Source organism: Physella acuta, unplaced genomic scaffold, assembly GCF_028476545.2.
Source record: "Physella acuta isolate Inbredline_101_S28 unplaced genomic scaffold, ASM2847654v3 ptg000914l, whole genome shotgun sequence".
NCBI lineage: Eukaryota > Metazoa > Mollusca > Gastropoda > Physidae > Physella > Physella acuta.
In genome coordinates this window covers 504,628-523,822 of record NW_026732431.1, presented here as the reverse complement: position 1 = coordinate 523,822, position 19,195 = coordinate 504,628, and the positions used below count along the sequence as shown (strand labels likewise).

At 34.1% G+C, this 19,195-nt stretch overlaps 2 protein-coding genes and 1 long non-coding RNA gene across 4 annotated transcripts; 1 reads left to right on the top strand and 2 right to left on the bottom strand.

Annotated features, from left to right (window-relative positions):
* Positions 1 to 1,163: 1,163 nt before the first annotated feature.
* LOC131953258 (uncharacterized) lies at positions 1,164 to 6,947 on the bottom strand. Its single transcript, XM_059316367.1, has 7 exons — positions 6,896 to 6,947; positions 4,838 to 5,022; positions 3,853 to 4,057; positions 3,203 to 3,370; positions 2,668 to 2,781; positions 1,702 to 1,767; positions 1,164 to 1,346 (listed from the first exon to the last, which is right to left on the bottom strand). Exons 1-7 carry the CDS (start codon positions 6,924 to 6,926, stop codon positions 1,285 to 1,287), a joined length of 831 nt encoding a protein of 276 aa, XP_059172350.1. The 5' UTR covers positions 6,927 to 6,947; the 3' UTR covers positions 1,164 to 1,284.
* LOC131953260 (uncharacterized) lies at positions 6,911 to 8,148 on the top strand. Its single transcript, XR_009388611.1, has 3 exons — positions 6,911 to 7,047; positions 7,138 to 7,255; positions 7,362 to 8,148. It is a non-coding gene; the product is annotated as an uncharacterized LOC131953260 (long non-coding RNA).
* A 3,155-nt stretch (positions 8,149 to 11,303) lies between these two features.
* Positions 11,304 to 18,095, bottom strand: LOC131953256 (protein NipSnap homolog 3B-like). 2 transcript variants are annotated; one of them, XM_059316363.1, is made up of 6 exons: positions 17,691 to 18,095; positions 16,365 to 16,569; positions 14,380 to 14,553; positions 13,950 to 14,066; positions 11,956 to 12,021; positions 11,304 to 11,576 (listed from the first exon to the last, which is right to left on the bottom strand). In XM_059316363.1, exons 1-6 carry the CDS (start codon positions 17,865 to 17,867, stop codon positions 11,515 to 11,517), a joined length of 801 nt encoding a protein of 266 aa, XP_059172346.1. In that variant the 5' UTR covers positions 17,868 to 18,095; the 3' UTR covers positions 11,304 to 11,514. The 2 variants fall into 2 exon arrangements, with proteins under 2 accessions (XP_059172346.1, XP_059172347.1); XM_059316364.1 differs by having other exon boundaries at positions 11,306 to 11,576; positions 17,697 to 18,093.
* Positions 18,096 to 19,195: the final 1,100 nt, after the last annotated feature.

The window sequence follows — 19,195 nt, the reverse complement described above, 5'->3', positions numbered from 1 at the left end:
AAAATGCAAAGTTTGCATTTTCATGCAACTTTCGCTCACTGTTTTCCGGCCGCCATAGCTTTACCGGTACTGTTTGGATATGTTTTTTCAGTGGTGTCTGTGGTGAATCAGTCTCAAGTGTAACGCTGACCTGCTTAGAGAGAAATCTAGATTTTTTAGCTCAGCTGCTAAGTCATCCAGAGTTTAACAGGCATGCAATACTTCCGCCCTTCACCTTTTATCTGCTCCAGCAACTCTTATGCAGATCACCATGTTCTTCTCCCAGAGATGGACGCCCACATCTCGGCCAGGCAAACTTTTCTACACTTTCGTGAACTTTCCAATACCAATAAGGAGTGATTTTAAACTTGATCGGCGCTCCCTTTGTCGCTCAGCATCTTTCTGCATACGACTTAACTTTTGTTCACAATTTTTAACCAAATTTTTGGAACATTCTAGCTGTTTCAAATTTTTCTGCCGTCGCCAAACCAGTCTTTAAGCTCTTGTAATTGGACGATTCGAGCTTTTTCTAAGTTTATGTTTTCTTTTAATTTTTCTTGCGCTGGTGCATTTTTTTAATAGAATCATCCACATCTAGTTTTGCTTTTATTGCTTCTAAAACTGATGGTCCAGACTCACTTGTAGAGGTGGTTGGTTTTTGTTCAGACTCTGATGGACCAGGAGCTTGAGTTTTATTAGTTCGCTCAGTAGCAATACTTTCATCAGTCCCTCTTTATTCTAGACAATCAAGATTTTAAAAAAATTAAATCAGATCTTATTAAACTTTTTTACCATTTTCATATTTTAAAATACTGAAAAATCACATTAATAAAATAGTAGACCAAAGTATTTATTACCAAAAAATATTATATTCCTGAAATAAAATGCAATTCTTACCTGTATCCTTTTTGGGTAGCCTGGCCCAAAATGATAAAGATTGGGACTGATTTATCCTGATGACATCCTGCAGTTCTACTAATTTAGCTGTACATTGTTCCTCTGGCTGCCTCTTTAAATTAAGCCATAGGCTATTAACCACTTTTTGAGGTTGAATTTTTTATTTGGAGGGATAAGCCTTTTGATACAAATCATTTAATTTAGCATATTTTGCTCTGTTTTGACTAGCCATTATTTCTTACACTTGTAGCCTAATGGACACAAACATTGGGCCCCCCCCCCCCGTGTTGACGTCATAAATGGATGACCCCTTAAGTAGATATAAAAACCTGACAGAAATGTATATAAGTAAATGTATAAATAAGGCCTGAGTGGATTAGATCTGCTGCCAGCTGAGTATTGAAAAGTTTATCTCAAAGCTGAGAACTTGGTAGGATACAATAGGAGAGATGTGCCATCTTCAGGGTTAGCTGTAGAATAAAATAAGCGGTTTTATTAAGTGATTTTATTTTATGTTATAACAGACTTTGATGTCTGCAGTTAATTGAATATAAATAATAATATGATTAGAATACATGAAATATTAGATATACTTTTAAGCCATTTATATCCTTGCAGAAGTACCAAACAATAGTTTATAGTCACTTTAAGGCAGCATCAAGAATCAGAAATTTAAATAAAAAAAAAAGCAGGTTTTATTTAGGTCAAGTTTTTTCTTCTTCAGGATTCAATAATGCTGTTTTTTAACATATACTTTAAGTTACACCAATGAGCCATCTTGAAATAGATAAGTTATGCTATAAAATTAATGACTATTTCAATTACATAATATCTTCTTCCATGATGAAGCCTGCAGGTGGTGGATTGAAGAATAGCGCCACAGTCTGTATTCTGTAACATCAACACAAAAAAATTTCAATATTTCAGCCACCTACACAGCCAATAAGACATAAGAAAATGAAAATTTAAAACTAATCCGGCCAAATATATTGCAGTAATCAGATTACATCATGCCTACAATCTTATTCTACTAATCATTTGAAAAATCCATTTTTCCAGCATCATACATGCCTCCTAGGTTATTTATCAACCATATTATTTAAATAATAGATAGCGTTAGTATAATTAAGACAGTCTAGATGTGCTAGCTTACTCAGGAGCTAGACACAACATGTCTCTTCTACAGCACAACTATGAGAAGCAGAGGATGGGTAGTTTGTGTTATGGAGACACTTTTTGCAAAAGTGTCCTCAAAGTTGTGTAAAATATACTTAAAACTGTACAGTCTTTAAAATAAATTCACTTAACCTTTAATTATACGGTACACTAAAAATATTTTATTTAAATATTGGAAATTGGTTTCTGGGTTTAATAAATACACTAAAAGGAGTTCAAGACTTTGTTACTGAAGTGAATAGGCTTTTATTTATACGGAACATTAGCAAACATATTGGCTAAAAATCTGAATATATAATAAACTGAATCATAATAAAGATAGATTGAATCTCCTGGTGCACTGTGAAAGGGGTTAAATAGTACATGACAGACAAAACTTAAAATGAGATATTTGAAATTTTCTGTTTGCAGGCTTACACATTCAGGTTTGTGAAAAAAAAAATCAAGTTCTGTAAACATTTTAAAAAATGAATGTTCTAACTCATTTAAAAGACACTGATATACTAATATTGATTAATAAACAATATGGAATTTAAATTTATGGAATTTAAAGAATAATGATCCAAAGTTTAAAAAAAAGGCAGACATGATCAATAGAAATTAGCAGCAACATACCAGTGTTGGTGGATCCAAACACACCAAGAAATCTACCAACAAGAACCTCATTACCGTCTTTAGATTTACTGGGCGCTGCTTTGTATCCTTTTAGAATTTCTAGCCTGTAAAGAGCTGGAAATATTTATAAGTTGTGTAGAAACACAAATGAAAATAAGTGTGCTACAATAGGATTTAAAAAACTCTGTACTTGTAATTTAGAATAATAAGTATAATGCTGATCACTAAACCTATTAAAAGAAGCTAATGAACTCTACTTCATTGACCATATAGGTGAATTTTACTAAATACTTGCTATCAGATTTGTGCCTTCGAGTTAGTTAAAGGAAACAAAAATGATAAAACCATTTTAAATATTTTGCTTTATCATTTCATATTTTTCATTCTGTTTAGGGTTAGGGCCAAATAATCATGTTTGTTTTGTAAGTAGAAAAAGTTAATATTACATTAATTTGTTTCCAATATATTTCAAATGCTGTGCTGTTTAAATCGAGAGACCCTAACTGTAAACCAACAACATACAGAGCTTAAGTACCTTCTGAGGAACTGTCAAAGGTGGTGTTGATCTGAGAATGAGGTACTGGTGCCATCAGAGCATTGGTCCAGCTTTGGACAGATGGCAAAAGATATCGCATAAAGCCTGTTAGCCATCTGATGTTGTTTGATAATTCACCTTGAACTTTCTTACGGTGATCCAAGTGATCTAAAGAGGAACATTTCATGGTACAGGCAACAAAGTTGAATTAACTTTCTGGAATACCAGTATTGAAAATCTCAGAAATATTTTTAAATACTTTTTTTTTAAAAATCTAATAATAGAAATAGAAAACGGATGTGATTAAAAGTTTATTAAAATAATATTCACCATTCAACAACTACAGAATATTGCAAAAATAATTATGATCTATTTTATTCATTTCAGAATTTTTTTTGGGGGGTTTGAGTTAGTTTAAAATGTTTAGTTCACACATTTTTTTTTTATTTATGGCACAAAAACGAAAGGAAATCTGTTTCATAAAAAAAAAAAATTCCTTTAGACCTAAAGGAGATTTTAATTTTTTTTTTTTAGTTTCTTCAAGTTTACCCACAAGACAAAAAAAAAAAATATGCAAAAATCATGATGATATATAAAGATCATATTTGCTGCTTTGTAAAACCTAAAAGAAATTATGAAGCAACAATTACCATACTGCTCTATCTGTACAATTTGATTTATTGAGGCGCCAATCTCTCCTGTCCAACAGCCCAAGACTTTAGAAAAAAGGTTGCGATGTAGACTCATTTCTTCAAACAATTTCAGTGTGTCTGAAAAGTTCTGTGCATAAATATTATATATGCGCAACTCAAAAATTTCTGAGGGTTCTTGGTAGTTTTCTGCATTGTAATGGACCTGAAAGGAAAATAAAAATAAATAAAATTATTAGTACTAAACATAAAAATAGTAAAGAGAAAGCATTTTTACAGATGTATTTAAGTTTGAAACAGTTTTAAAATAAGATAAAATTTGGAAAACCTTGTTTAAAAAGAAAATTACATTCTATTATTTCCATTGACAGCAAATATCACTAAGGTTATTGTGGGAGAGAGATAGCATGTTTGTATGGTAGACTGCTGACTCAAAAGTCTCAAGTTAAAATCCTAGGCTCAGTCCATTGGACGTCCCTGAGTCCACCCAAATTGATGGCTACGGAAGGTGGCTGGGCATAGAGCTGACCACACTATCCCTTCATATGCCAAGGTTTTAGAAATTGGTGAACTCTACTTTACCTGACCCATGGACCCTCAGGATTTAGCATAGAATAGATATTTTGATGAAAGCGAATAAATCAATAAGTTTGCATTAAAATATGACTGACAATGCAACAAAAGAAGAAAAAAAAATCTACTCTAAGTTTTAATGTTTGTTTTTACTCAACACCGCACAATTAAAAGAAAAAGCTAGCTCAAATATAAGGTAAAAGAAATTAAAACAAATGTTTTTGAGTTTTAAAAGGGAAAAATATCTTAACCAAACAAATCTCACTGGTAAAGATAAAAAATTTGTTTTACCAAAAAATACCCAACTTCTGCTTGTATTACTAATGCAGATATATTTTTAAACAATTAAAATCTGTTGCTTTTTTACTTCTTATGTTTTATTGAAAGCTACATATATTACTAGTTTACCTACCTGTTGTGATTCATCCTTGCTTTTAATGTGAGAGCCAATGATAATAACCAGTAGAAGAACAGTATTTAGTATGATCAACAGGAGGAAAATACATGTTATGAGTGCTGACTTCCTATGAAAAAAATTGTTTCTTATCAAGGCTTTAGGGGTTGTGCTTTCTTTTTCTTTAGGTTGTTCTTCCAGAGCTTTAAATAAAAAGAACAGTACTACTAATTACGAGCCGACCCGCGGCGTATCATACGCAGCTATGTAGTTGTTTTATTTTCTACTTTTCAGTAATTCATAATTTGTGAATTCAACAGTACAATGCTGCCACTGAAAATATTTGCTTTAAAACACTATCAGTAGGTCGTTAAGGATGATAACCCCCATTACCCTCCTTTCCCCCGACCCCTGCCCTACCCCCCCCCCCCCCCCCCCGTGAAAGCAGAAGCAGCATCCTCTTAATTAACTCCCTAAGTTTAAAATCGTTTCAAACTAAATTATCTGCCCCTAGTAGCCGTCACTAAACCAGGCTCTACGATTGTAAACATTTAGCGTGAACCACAGCTCACCAGACCATGTGGGGGTGGGGGTGGTAGGGATATGCTTAGAGAGGAAGAGAGGGGGCTGCTATGCGCGCTGAGAGCTTGGTGTTTTCTAGGGTATCCAAGAAGAGAATTATATATATATATATATATATATAGATAGTTAGACCTAAAACTTCTCCAAGATATAGGGTAAACTGTAACTCTTTGCTGAAACTGTTTTCAAAGTCAAGCTAAAGGAATTTATAAATACAAATTGAGAAATTTCAGGACGTATAATGTCAATCAGATATTTTGTTTTGTATTGAAAAGAGGTTCACTATTTATTATGAATTATTTCTTGATCTCATTATTGGCACCTAATAAAAGAAGTGAAATGTTTCAGTGAGGTCACAAAAAGAACTATTCGCTGTTCTGGTTAGAGTCGGTATGGTATTTTCCCAGTTAAAACCAAAGCAATTCTCAATGGACACGAGCGAGAAAACTCTCAAAGGTATTTGAGAGGTGTATAAATTAGTTTAAAAATCATGCACAGCGTAGTTACAATTAATATGGTTATAAAATCCTGTCTATCTGGTTTTTTTCGGACTTTACTAAAGATTGGATGTATTTGATGTTTATAATATTTTCGGTAACTAAATAAAAACTAAAAAAAAAAGCAAAAACAATTTGGTTTTCACGTGTAATGGCGACATAAACAATGGCATCCTGCTATTGGATAGGCCGTCATTGATTTTATTGTACACATTGTAAGCTAAAAATAGAAAACTAGGTCATGGGGTTTTTAATTTGCATTGTTATTTAAAAACTTGATCTGCAAAGTTTTGTAAACAAATAGTTATCGATCACTAAGTTACTGTACAGCCAATCAATATTTGTCTTACGAAAGTGAAACATCCGGTTTTAACTTAGGCTTGATGAAAATAATTAGAAATGTAGCCTTAAACTCAACAAATTATTTTCAAGTTCTCTGGATTTGCAACTTTTATAGCATTTATTCTAAAAATATAAAATTTCTAAATTAATTTTAGGCTTAAGTTTTTATTTTTTATTTTTTTTTACGGTCTAAATCTTAAAAAGCACGTTTTTATTCCATGTCAACAACATTGGGGACGGAATCTCGTCAACTCGCTCGCCTCCATTGCCAAAGCTGCTTGAGTAGTAGATGAGAATTCTACCAATATGACAGAACACTTTACAATCAGGAAAAAGATACATCAGGATGGTTAAAAAATTTAATTTGAGGTTGGTTTATTTGCAAACATTGGGCTCTCTAATTAATTGGTATTAATATATTTATTTTTAGTGAGCTGTGTTCTCACTGTGGTTCACGCCGAATGTTTTCAATCAATCATGGTCTAATGTCTAATACTACACCAAGGGCCGACAACTGCAGTTTAAAAAGTCATTGACGACTTTTATCTGTACACGGCTTGCGTAATTTGTTACATTCTTTGGCCTAGTTCAACGTTTTACTCTGCTAATGTTAGGCCTACACTTCGTAGTAAAAACAGTAGAGTATGTGACCTACCAATCAGCGCAGCTGTTTTCTCTGACGCCATTTTATTACGAGAAGGCCGAACCCGCCAGTAAGCTCGGTTTACACTGGAGAGGTGTTGCTGTAAGGGAAAAAATTCAATGAAAACAAAGTGGGAGTGACCTCCCCTAAACTTTAATTATCTTGTAAGTATCCTTGAGTTTTATAGCCTGTATTAATTAGATACCTAATTTTTTTTTATTATAACTGACTTATATTTTGCTTTTTTATTCAAGGTCCCTGAAGTTAGGATGCTCATCCAGACTACGTGTGAAAATAACGCAGGTGGGGGACTACAGCCAGTACAGGTTGTGCAGTCAGATCACACATACAAATCATGTTTTGTCAAAAGAGGTAGATCTATATTCTATGTCCAGTGTTACAATATTGGTTGCTGATTAGTGCACAGGTTAGAGAACTCATAATGCTAAATTTCAATTGATCTCTTACTTCTTTTTAGGTGGCAGATGCTCTACCAGAAAGACGGCATGTGTGTAGCCATGAACCCGGTTATTGAGACCCTCGAGATCCTTCGGTGCACTTCTATTTCAAACACACATGTGAGAGATGTCATTTTTTCAGATCCGAATGTTACAGTGGCACCAAAAGATGTCAGCAATTTAAAGCCAATGCACAAAAAGAGACAGACCAACAAGAGGCAGAGAAGATTTTAAATGGGATAGTGAGGTAGGGTGGAAGGGTTGATTTTGGTAGAAATGAGGGAGGGGATTTTGTTTATTTAGTAGTGTATATGACTAGGGACTTGGTAGATAGATTCTACACTATTTAAGTTTCCTGAAGTTTTGGTGATGAATATTACTTATAAAACTAATATTTATAATTTGCCACTGTTAACCATTATGGTTATTGACAACAATGGTAGTGGTCATCCTGTCTTTCATGCTTTTTTTAGCTCAGAGCAGCAAGATGTTCTTCTTCACTGTTTGTTTAAAGATTAAGAATGTTACAAGCATTCTGTTCCTTGTTTCTTTATAAAGATTGGTCTGAATTAAACACTCTGTTCAAAATGTTTTTGATGGAGCTAATATTATCTTATGTGCTTTTCACATACAATTAGCTATCCAGAAACCGGAAAAGATGATAATGATGGCCCATAATAATTATATAGACACACTTGATAAATAATTTGTCTGACAATATCAATATATTTACAGAAATATAACTTTGCCCTAATCAAATTAAGATCCAATTTAGCGAACATCTCTAGCAAACTCTGGGGAAGGTTGGTAGACAATTTATAATTGAAATTCATTTTTAATAAAAACTAAATGAATGAATTTAAGACTATGCAAGTAAACTTCTTTTTCTTTTACAATTTTTTTTTGTCTTTTTGTACGGAGTTTTGCATAAAAAAATAAATACATCCTGAATCTAGTATTTAATTTTTTTATGTTTCATTGTAAGTAATAGTGTGCGCATCTTTGTATAGCTCTGTTTCGTATCGTATTGTACCAGAATGAATCTGATTGAACTATGTTGTACGTATGAAATCGTATCGCATCACATCGTATCTTATCTGTCGTATCGTATTGTGATCAAGGTAATTGAATAACATAAATACTTATATGATTGTGTTAAAAAAAAAAGATCGTATCCCGAACTGCTCACCGTACTCTGCAATGTGGACGATCATATTAATAGAAGTCCCGATCTTCGCCGCCCAAAACCCAAACAGCTTTGAGTAATTGCTCCGGACTTGGCTGATATTAGCCATCGCTTCCATGATGACCTCAAAATGTATATATATATATATATATATATATATATATATATATATATATATATATATATATATATATATATATATATATATATATAATTGTATTCCTTATCACTTGTGGGCTCAAATGAGAAACCCACCCCCCCCCCCCCACACACACACACACACGCACAAACCTTTTTAAACTGACAGCTCTCTTAGCTCACACCTCTAAATATAAAAGATCACCGCGGTTCAAATTAAAATCAGTGGCATAGGCTAGGGGGGGGGGGGTTAGACCCTGACCCCTATATATTATATAGTCATATATATAGTCATATATATAGTCATATATATATATATATATATATATATATATATATATATATATATATATATATATATATATATATATATATAGGATTATATACGATAATATACGTGTGGAAACATTTTTGAACCCCTCCCATGAGCAAATCCTGGCTACGCCACTGATTAAAATAATTATGGTTTTTACTATTTTTATCCTTTAAAAAATGTTTAAAATAAAAAAAAAAACCAACACACTCTAAACACTGAACCGACCCCCCCCCCCCACACACACACACCACACGTCACAATAATCCGAATTCACCCCCACCCCATTCTCTACTTCCAATGCGACTTTATACCGACGTTAGTTATCTTATATAGCAAACTTACCTTTTGTTTCTGACCCAAAGGGCGGCCCTGTACTCCCAGTACGACGGCAGCGATTAAAAGCACAACTATAATCACAGAATACATAATTATGATACATTTTAAATTTGAAGGTTTCCCTGAAACAGACGCACTTATCCTAATTATCTTCTGATGTGAATCTGTCTTTAGCTATTTTTAAAGATCAACATTGATTAAATATTAATACAAACGATTATATATATATATATATATATATATATATATATATATATATATATATATATATATATATATATATATATATATGTACACATACCAATCATGTTGAGGCAATTCTTCTGTATATAAATTAGTATCATCTAGCTTGGACAGATAAACAACATTACAGCTGTTCACGTGTTAAGTGCCCCGCCTCTTCACCTTTGACTTTTAAAACAGTTTTTAAAAATTAATTTGGTTAAAGTACATTTCCCAGTGAAATAAACCGTGTCTACATCCCGGGTGTTATTTAGAGATACAAACTGACCAAATATTCACGCATCAGTTAATTAACAACACGCAAGTCGGGCTAGTTAAGAGTCAGTTTGGATTGTCCATAGCTGTCACACTCTTGAAGGGTTGGGGGGGGTGACACTGATAGGCATGCAGCTTTCCTGCTTTAGTAGGAGGCGGCGTGGTGGAGTCTATAAAGCTCATGGTTGATTAACCGAAAGTCTGGCAGGCGAGTCTCGTTAGCTAGGGACAGCAACTCTTCTAAGAGAGACAACTCCAAAATAAAAAAGCTGCTGCCTTTTTGTAGTTTGTTCTTGGTTGGACAAAGGCTATGGAAGCAAATCTAAAAAGAAAAGCAGGCTGAAATCCGAGTCAATGTTGACATGTTTACTTAATTGTGTAATTAAGAACAAAGAAGAAGAACTGTCTCTTATTTTGTTCGTCCAAATTTACAATCCGACCATGTAATTTATTATTCGAGATCGCTTAATGACACGACTTTACCCAAATGATTTGTCGGGAGTTGTACTCGGTACTGCCACTAACTTCAATTCAATGACGTGTACGCAAACATTCAATTCAATTCTTTAAAATAAAACACAACTGTAAGGGAATGACATTAGCATAAAATACTCAAACGACTGAGTTATATACACAATTCAATTTAATTGAAATACAGACACAAATAGCAAAAGAATTTTGCTTTTTAATGAACTTTATTTTTCATGCAATATACAAAAAAAAAAAGGTACATTTTGTATAGTACTTAAAATGAAGTATATATATATCAAAGGTTTTAATTTTTTAATATAAAAAAGTGACGCCCCATTGGTAAATGACTTCAGATTTAATTGATTTTACCCCACATTTCTATCCTCAAGTTATGTAGTAAAGCACCATTTTCACCAAGCCGAGCTATAAAAGGATGAAACCATTTCAACCACCCTCTAAAGATGTATAATTTTTATTGTATTTAGTTTTACAGGAATTTAGAAGTACGATCTAATAAGTCAAGCTCTTTACTATTATACGCTTGTAACACATATATACGAGATTTGAAACTTTTTCCTTTGCAGGGTATCGTGTTAATGATAGATTACAATCCTTTATATGAAACGGGATAGTGAACTCTGACTATAAGCTATAGTATCAACAGAGTTTATAAAAAAATAAGCAAAGTAATATAATTTTACACTACCAGTGCTTTAATACACACACACCTTTGTTAGGCCGTATATTCATTAAACATGTTCATTATCAAACACATTAGAACAATGTTAAAACATGAAATGATTTTTTAATATTGAAAGGAAGATAAAATGTTAAAAACATGTTGTATGCTAGTATAATCTAAAGCCTCAGGCCACCAAGGAATGCGAAAAAAAAAAAAAAAAAAAAAATATATATATATATATATATATATATATATATATATATATATATATATATATATATATATATATATATAAATACACACACACACATATACATATATATATATATATATATATATATATATATATATATATATATATATATATATATATATATATATACACACTTTGTGTCTTCATCTACATCTACGGAGAGAGAGGGGGGGGGGGTGGGGTGGGTAGTCGACGGCTCCATCACGTTGCATCTATTCCCTAGATTCGCCTGGGAAGACCATGTAGACCAATGGCTGTATATATGATGGGTGATAACATGGACCAGGATGACTCTAAGCCAGCCGGGAGAATTCCGTGGGGTACAGCAGCATTGATGTCCCGTCCTGTGGGTTGGCTGTCAAACAAAAACAATTCTTGGTTAATAGAGTTGCCATTCAACAATATCAATGTGATATTTCCAACGCCTCACGTATATAGCAGCTTGTATTGTTAATTTTTTGTATTAATACCACCCTAATGTTATACCAACAGATTAGTAATACCAACCTATTCGTAAAGCGAGTATTTCCTATCTCAGAAAAAAAAATTCCAATTAAAAAAAAAACAGAGCCCAGAATGCTAATAACCGAAAACCTCATTTTAAGCAAAACACTTAGTCCTAACATTTTACCAAACTTTGATCCTATATTTAGACACCAACCAACATATACTTTACCTGTGTCACCAACTAATGAATATTGCATTATTGTAGTAATCAAGACCTTGTGACTCACCTAAGGACTTTTTCCACGAGAACTCGAAAAGGTCATCAATGTTTGCATAGCGCCACAGCCTGTATTCTGAAATCGTATTGTATGTACATGATGTAATAGTAAATTTTTGAACAAGAGTTTTTACATGTAACATGTGTCCTATAATTTATGCAAGACAACTGTGCTCTGTACAAAAAAGCTCTAAAATTGGGACATCCCCTATCCCTCATCGGGTAAAAATGTCTGAAAGAATCCTTGCGTTAACATATTCTTTCAACCTTTTCATATTGTTCAGTACACAAAAAACAAAAAATTAAAGAGTACGCAAATACAGTTTTAAATAACGTTGCAGTATAATACTAAAATCGGAAGGATTTACACTGGATATATAAATAGAATAATAGAAATAGATAGGTTTTATAGAATAAATCATGTGAATTGAAGCTTATTGCACAATTGTGTTACCGTAAAAAAATAGTGATATTAAAATCCGATGTATTAACGTTTTTCAAGACAGGGGGGGGGGTTGCTTTTCCGCCAACAAAAATCACAAGGTTTACACTGGATTAGTAAGAAGATTACCACGTAGATAAGAAACCAATTAAAGCGCGTTGTACGATTGTGTAATGTAATATTAAACAATAAAGAGTTAAAATTAACGTTAAAACGCGCTGTACCAGTTTTGCCCAACATGATGGGATTTGTGGCGTTTTTTTTTTTTTGCCAATAAAAATCGAATGGATTCGTACTGGATTGGTAAATAGGCAACATTTCGTCAAATCACTTGATTTTTATGAAGATCGATCTCTGATAATCCAGCCTCCCCCCATCTCTTTTTGAAACGATTTCCTTCATGACTTTTTTGTCTCCCCCTCTTCTTCTTACCCCGTTAACTTACACCAGCACCTGCTTAATGATGTTATTTACTGTCTTTCTGACAAAATGCCCTAACCACCACCTTTTTCTTTCTCCACTTTCTGTAAACTAGCTCCGAGCCATACGGTGAAAGAGACTTCACATTTAGCTATAGATCCTGCCTGAATTTTTTTTTTAACAATGTGTTTGAATTCCACATTGGTTTAAAAAGTCAAAAAGCATTTCGTCGCTGCTAATTCTAATCAGAACGTCATGGGCGGTACCACTATCATTAAACTGGTTATTACAGCTTCTTCAACCAGCACAAGCTTGTTTCGTCATACAATAAACAAGTCAACGAAATACCCATGCCGTATTCCAATGTGAACAATAAATGTTTCTGATATTTTGTTATTGTGTATCACTGGTATGACCTTTTTCTAACAAACTTATAATCCAGCTGTGTAGCAAAGATTGTTCCGAAGATAGAACATAAAAAACTGACCTAAACAAATTAGCGCCTGCTAAAAACTACCGTCTCTCTCTATATTTCTTTCTGACATTGTTAATATTTTTTTAAGGATGACACATCTTAAGGGGAATTTAATTGGCTTCGAGTAAAGTTTTAGGGAACGAAAATCGTACACTTTAGTTATTAAGCCCTTTTTCGGACTGTCGCATATACTCACACATACATACACACATTTTATATATATATATATATATATATATATATATATATATATATATATATATATATATATATATATATATATATATATATATATATATATATATATATGTAAATATATATATGTAAATATATATATGTAAATTGAAAGTTCGCCCCGGACGCCAGGAGGGTTCGCTAGGCCCCTATACGATGTTACATCCGCCCTTGCTATCTACGTGACCCTCAGGCCTTAGCTAAACGTGAAATATTCAATAAATTGTTAAAGTTGAGATAACTTATCTCCTTTAGTTCAAATGGTTTATTATAAATTGTCTCCCTTTGCGAGATAAATGTTATATACATACATATATATATATATATATATATATATATATATATATATATATATATAATCTTGTTAAATAAAAATATCATTACATAATAATAAGAGTGACTGAAATATTCTTGAACTGATATTGCAACATACCCGTGTTGGTGGGACCTAGCACACTTAGGAACCTGCCCACAAGAATCTCTTTAGTATCGTCGCCAGATGCAGGAGGTGCCGCAGCAAACCCTTTGAGAATCTCCAACTTGTAAACAGCTGAAATGTGATCAAATATTTAATCTGTTGCTGATTTCGTACTGTATTATGTAACCGATGCTTTATTATAATGCTGTATTATCATGCAGCATGTATCCTATTTTGGTTAGGAAAATTGATTAAATTAGATAAAAAATTGTTTAATAAGATTTTTTTTAACTGTACATATATAGTCCACACTATATGAAAAAAAAACTCTTTAGATTTTAATATATATATATATATATATATATATATATATATATATATATATATATATATATATATATATATATATATATATATATATATATTCCTAAAAACATAAATTTACCTTTGCGGTCTGGGTCATTAACAAAGTTCGTATTAATTTGCGTGTGTGGTACAGTTGTCATTAGTGCATTGGTCCAGTCGTGTACAGCAGGTAGAAACTTCGAGACAAACTCGGTATTCCAGGTATCATTTCTCCCCAAATTGGTACGAACCGTTCTTCGCTGGGATAAGCTATCTGATGATAAAGATGTACAGAATTTTTTTTTACATGATTTATAGAGGAAGTAGATTCTAGGTCCAAATAGCATCTTGGCACAATTTATAAGGAATGATTTTGGTCCAACATAATAATGAAAAAATATAATGTTAAACCTAAGTATGATGGCTTTTCATAACAGATTTAACAATAGTTTAATGTTGTCTGTAAATATGATGCCAAACTGTGCATTAAAACATATATTTGATCAATTGTGTGTATAACATGGAGGAAGTTAAATGGCCAGGAGCTAGTGGATAATGTACAACATAGTTTCGTTCTAACTTAAATCTACTAATATCAATTATTTCACTCTTGTGGTTGGGGGGAGAGGGGTGTTGTGACAAGTGAGAAGAGTGGGAGTTGGGGTTGGGGGTTAAGAAAGTGTGATGTAAGCAGTTCGTTTTTTTTTTCATTTTAAAACTCTGATTACTTAATTTCTTCTTCTTCTTCGTTCTTAAAGTTTAGTGTTGGGAGTGGTCGAGCCTTATCTGCCAGAGGGTTTGAACTCGAGACTTTTTTAGAATTTATCAACCATGAGCTTTTGCCGACTCGACCATGCTTCCTTCACAATTAAGGATTATGCGCCATTGACTCCGATTTCAGCCTGCTTTTCTTTTTGGATTTGCTTCCATAGCCCTTGTCCAACTAAGAACAAACTACAGGCAGCAGTTGTTTGATTTTGGAGTTGTCTCTCTCCTAGAAGTGTGGCTGTCCCCAGCTAACGAGCCTCATCTGCCCAGGGTTCGAACTCGAGACTTTTTACCGACTCGACCACGCCGACCCCATTCCTTAATTAAAACAATGACTGTAATTTTATCAGTTTTGTTTTTCATTACATTTTTTCCTTTATAATAAATAGTGATAAACCAATCTATTCTTGAGGTGAAACTATAAGTAATAAACAGTGATTCTTTCGGATATAGGGCTGGTAAGTAGGTCACCAACCAGTTCTTAGGCTCATGCAGGTTTTATTGAGCCGTAGAACTGGTTGGTGTCCTACTTACCAGCCCTATTATTTCCACGAAATGTATGCTTGTCTTCTTTTGATACAAGGTAGGTTGTATCATCATCATCATCATCATCACGATCATCATCATCACAAAAGGTTTTTAAACACACTGCTGCTTAATTAGATTTCTACTTTATTTTCGTGCGTTTCCTCTTTTTCCTTGCTAGAAAAAAAAAATATCATCTAACTTGTAGTCTTATGTATCCTAAATTGTCACGACGTACTTAGAATATGTAGCTTATGGTTTGACATCTCTTTTGAAACTTAGATTTATTTAGCAAGTTCTTACGGCGTACAAGCATTCCATGTTTTCCCGTTAAATGATAGATACCTTTTGTGTAAGTGTATCTTTTTCATCGGTTTTTAAGTCGAGTCAGCCTTTTGACTTTCAATGCGCACCAATTTTAACCTTTTAACCTTCTTAGCATAGCTCCGCTCTCACTTAAGTTTTTTGTGGTTTTGTTTTTTATTCGATTTCTGTTGATTTTTCCATGGGCGCGTTATCTGCCTACCGCAAAACCCAAAAATCGTGCGGAGGATTTAACTCCGTTTGTCTGACGCGTCTGACAGATTTCGACCAATCAAGAGCTATGTTCCCGCCCGTATGGCTATAAATATCGTCACATACTAGGTATGTGCATCGGGCAACAGATGTTCATTGATTTGGTTATTCTTTATAAATTCATACATATACTGTGAAATTTAAAAAAAATATTAGTGTGTTTTAAAACATGCAAAATGTTTAAAATTGTGTTTTAAAATTCCTAATGGTATTTACCGTACTCCGCAATGTGGACAAGCTGATTGATAGAAGTCCCGATCTCCCCCGTCCAAAAACCGAACACTTTTGAGAAACTGCTGCGCAGTTCGCTGATATTTTTAAACGCCTGCATTGTGGGTTTGTAGTCCTTGACGTGGATGCGATACATGCGAAGCTCGTAAATTTTGGAAGGTGGGGAGTCCACATCGTTGCTGTAGTTAATCTGTAATATGATATAGACTCTATATATATATGTGTGCGTGGGTGCGTGGGTGTGGGTGTGTGTGTGTGTGTGTGTGCGTGCGTCTGAAAAGACCACTTCATTCCTCGTAACTTCTGCTTCCATTTCCATCAGAGAAATATTAGTTTGACAGCTTGAGAAATGATTGTGTAATGCTTGTAATATTAGTTTGACAGTTTGAGAAATGATTGTGTAAAGGTTGTAATATTACTTTGGCAGTCTGAGATATGATTGTGTAATGCTTGTAATATTAGTTTGAAAGCCTGAGCAATGATTGTGTAAAGCTTGTAATTTACACAAAAAAAAATAAACATGTTGTTACGACAGAGCTATGACTATTCGGCTAAAATCCAGTACGCAGTATATAAACATGGACACCCTCTGCTAAATGTTTTCCAGGAAACCATATCTACAAATATGCTGGAATGGGGCCAAATTGTATGAATGGTTCATATACGAGAATTCATAACTTGCTCTGGTGTTAAATGATAAACTTCCACCTCAGCGAATTTAGATGCCATTGGTGCTTACATTTGTCCCCAAAAGACGTCATATATCATATATCGAGTTAAAAGAGAAAAAAATCAGACAATTTCTGAATGATGACCTTTTGTATGAAAGGGGCGGTGGGTGGGTGGCGGGTTAAATTATGGCCAAATTGGTCGCGAGCTAAATTAACATAATTTCTTTCACGAGTAATTGCATTTTTGTTCAGGGTCATACATGAATGACGTCATGCTTTTTAAACCTGATTTCTACACCCCCCCCCCCGTTAAATCACCTTAAATCGCTACCACCTTAAATTACACGTTTCCACCCCCACCCCCCCCCCCCACACACACACACACATACACACACACAACGTCCAGTCAAGCATCTATAATTCTAAAAGAAAAATCTAATCATATTTTTCTTTGTGTTATCATTGTATCATTTTCTTTTTTAAAACAATAAAATAAACACTAGTTAACACCTTCTTACCACCATCATTCCCTCGTCACACAATGTCACAAGACAGAGACCCCTCCCCCTCATGGGGAATGGGCATCATTAAACGACCCCCTTTTCAATTACGCAATAACCAAAATACCAATTTTACTTACTCTTACCTTCTGTTTCTCACTCGAGGAGTATTTCTGTACACCAATGACGATGACAGCGATTAACAGAACAAAAATGATGACGGAGAGCAGGATGATGATACATTTTAAAGGCCTCGACTTCCCCAGAAAGACAAACCTGTCCCCAGTCACTTCACGCGGAGTGCCGTCTTTAATCATTTTTTTTTTAAATTCTCCAAAAAATCAGCGTTGATAAAATGTGAATTAAAAACAATGTCAACACTGCCTTGCGCAACACACAGCTACACAATAGCCAACTGATGTACTTTTTTCCAAGCACTCCAGATGAATATGCCCTCTAATTAGTAGCACATGTCACCATTACACATAACCCCTGCACAAATTAGTGCTTACAGTTTACTGGGAGAACATCCAGCAGTTGCGAGCATTTCGGAGAATCCGTAGCGCTTTTTCTAAAAATAGTTCAAGGACAAAAGATGCGATATGGTGGATCAGTTAGGAGTGTGGGAAAAGTGCGTTTAGATCAGTCTGTCGACAGCGGCATAACTAGAAAAAAAGCTACCTATGTACTGACACACACACACGCACACGCGCACGCATCCACGCACGCACTCACACACACACACACACACACACACACACACACACACACACACACACACACACATATATATATATATATATATATATATATATATATATATATATATATATATATATATATATATATATATATATATATATATATATATATATATATATATATGCACAAACATACATAATAAGCAAGTTCAAAATATTCTTTGTTTACCATCCAATCAAAAAACACATAAACAGCTAAACCCTTTTGTCACGTGGGAGGTGCGCTCGCCTTGACCTTTTACTTTTGTTAGGTCATGTAGACCTTCCCCATTTGTGTTGGGCACAAAAAGAAAAAGAAGATGTAGACCTTGGTTTTTGTTGTTGATGTTGCTATTTTTTTAAATTAGATTAGATTTTTAAAATAATTCTTGTTTAACTACTCGCAATAAAGCTGTGTGTACTTTCAGTGTGAACTTAGACAAGCGACGAGAGAGATAGAATGTATACAGGTCTGTTTTTGTGAGGCGGTGGTAGTTGTGGTAGGTTAGTGTTGAGCTTAGAGTGGAGACTGGGTTAAGATTTAGGTGGGAAATGATTTAGGGGAAGATTTAGGTGGGGAATTTATTTTTTAAACAAACAAGTTCATGTGTAAATGGGGGGGGGGGGGAATAGGAGGTACGCGTGTTTCATTTTTAAATAAAATCGAGGGAGAATAGGGGGGGGGTGTTGTGTGATGACGCACATGCAGAGGCGTAGCGACCTTTCCCGGCGCCCGGGGACAAACTTTTCGATTTGCACCCCCCTACCTCGAGTTTTCGATTTGCACACCCCCCCCCTCAAACTTTCGATTTGCACCCCCCCCCCCCCCTCGAGATTTCGATTTGCACCCCCCCCCCCCCAAACTTTCGATTTGCACCCCCCTCAACCTTTCAACTTATTTTTCC

Coding starts and splice junctions, on each gene's coding strand:
- LOC131953256 (XM_059316363.1), bottom strand. CDS start 17,867: ATGATTAAAGACGGCACTCCGCGTGAAGTGACTGGGGACAGGTTTGTC. Junction 12,022..13,949: donor GCTAGGTCCCACCAACACGG/GTATGTTGCAAT, acceptor ATACGATTTCAG/AATACAGGCTGTGGCGCTAT. Junction 11,577..11,955: donor CTCGTGGAAAAAGTCCTTAG/GTGAGTCACAAG, acceptor TTTGTTTGACAG/CCAACCCACAGGACGGGACA.
- LOC131953258 (XM_059316367.1), bottom strand. CDS start 6,926: ATGGCGTCAGAGAAAACAGCTGCGCTGATTG. Junction 1,768..2,667: donor GTTTGGATCCACCAACACTG/GTATGTTGCTGC, acceptor TTGATGTTACAG/AATACAGACTGTGGCGCTAT. Junction 1,347..1,701: donor ATCATGGAAGAAGATATTAT/GTAATTGAAATA, acceptor TTTATTCTACAG/CTAACCCTGAAGATGGCACA.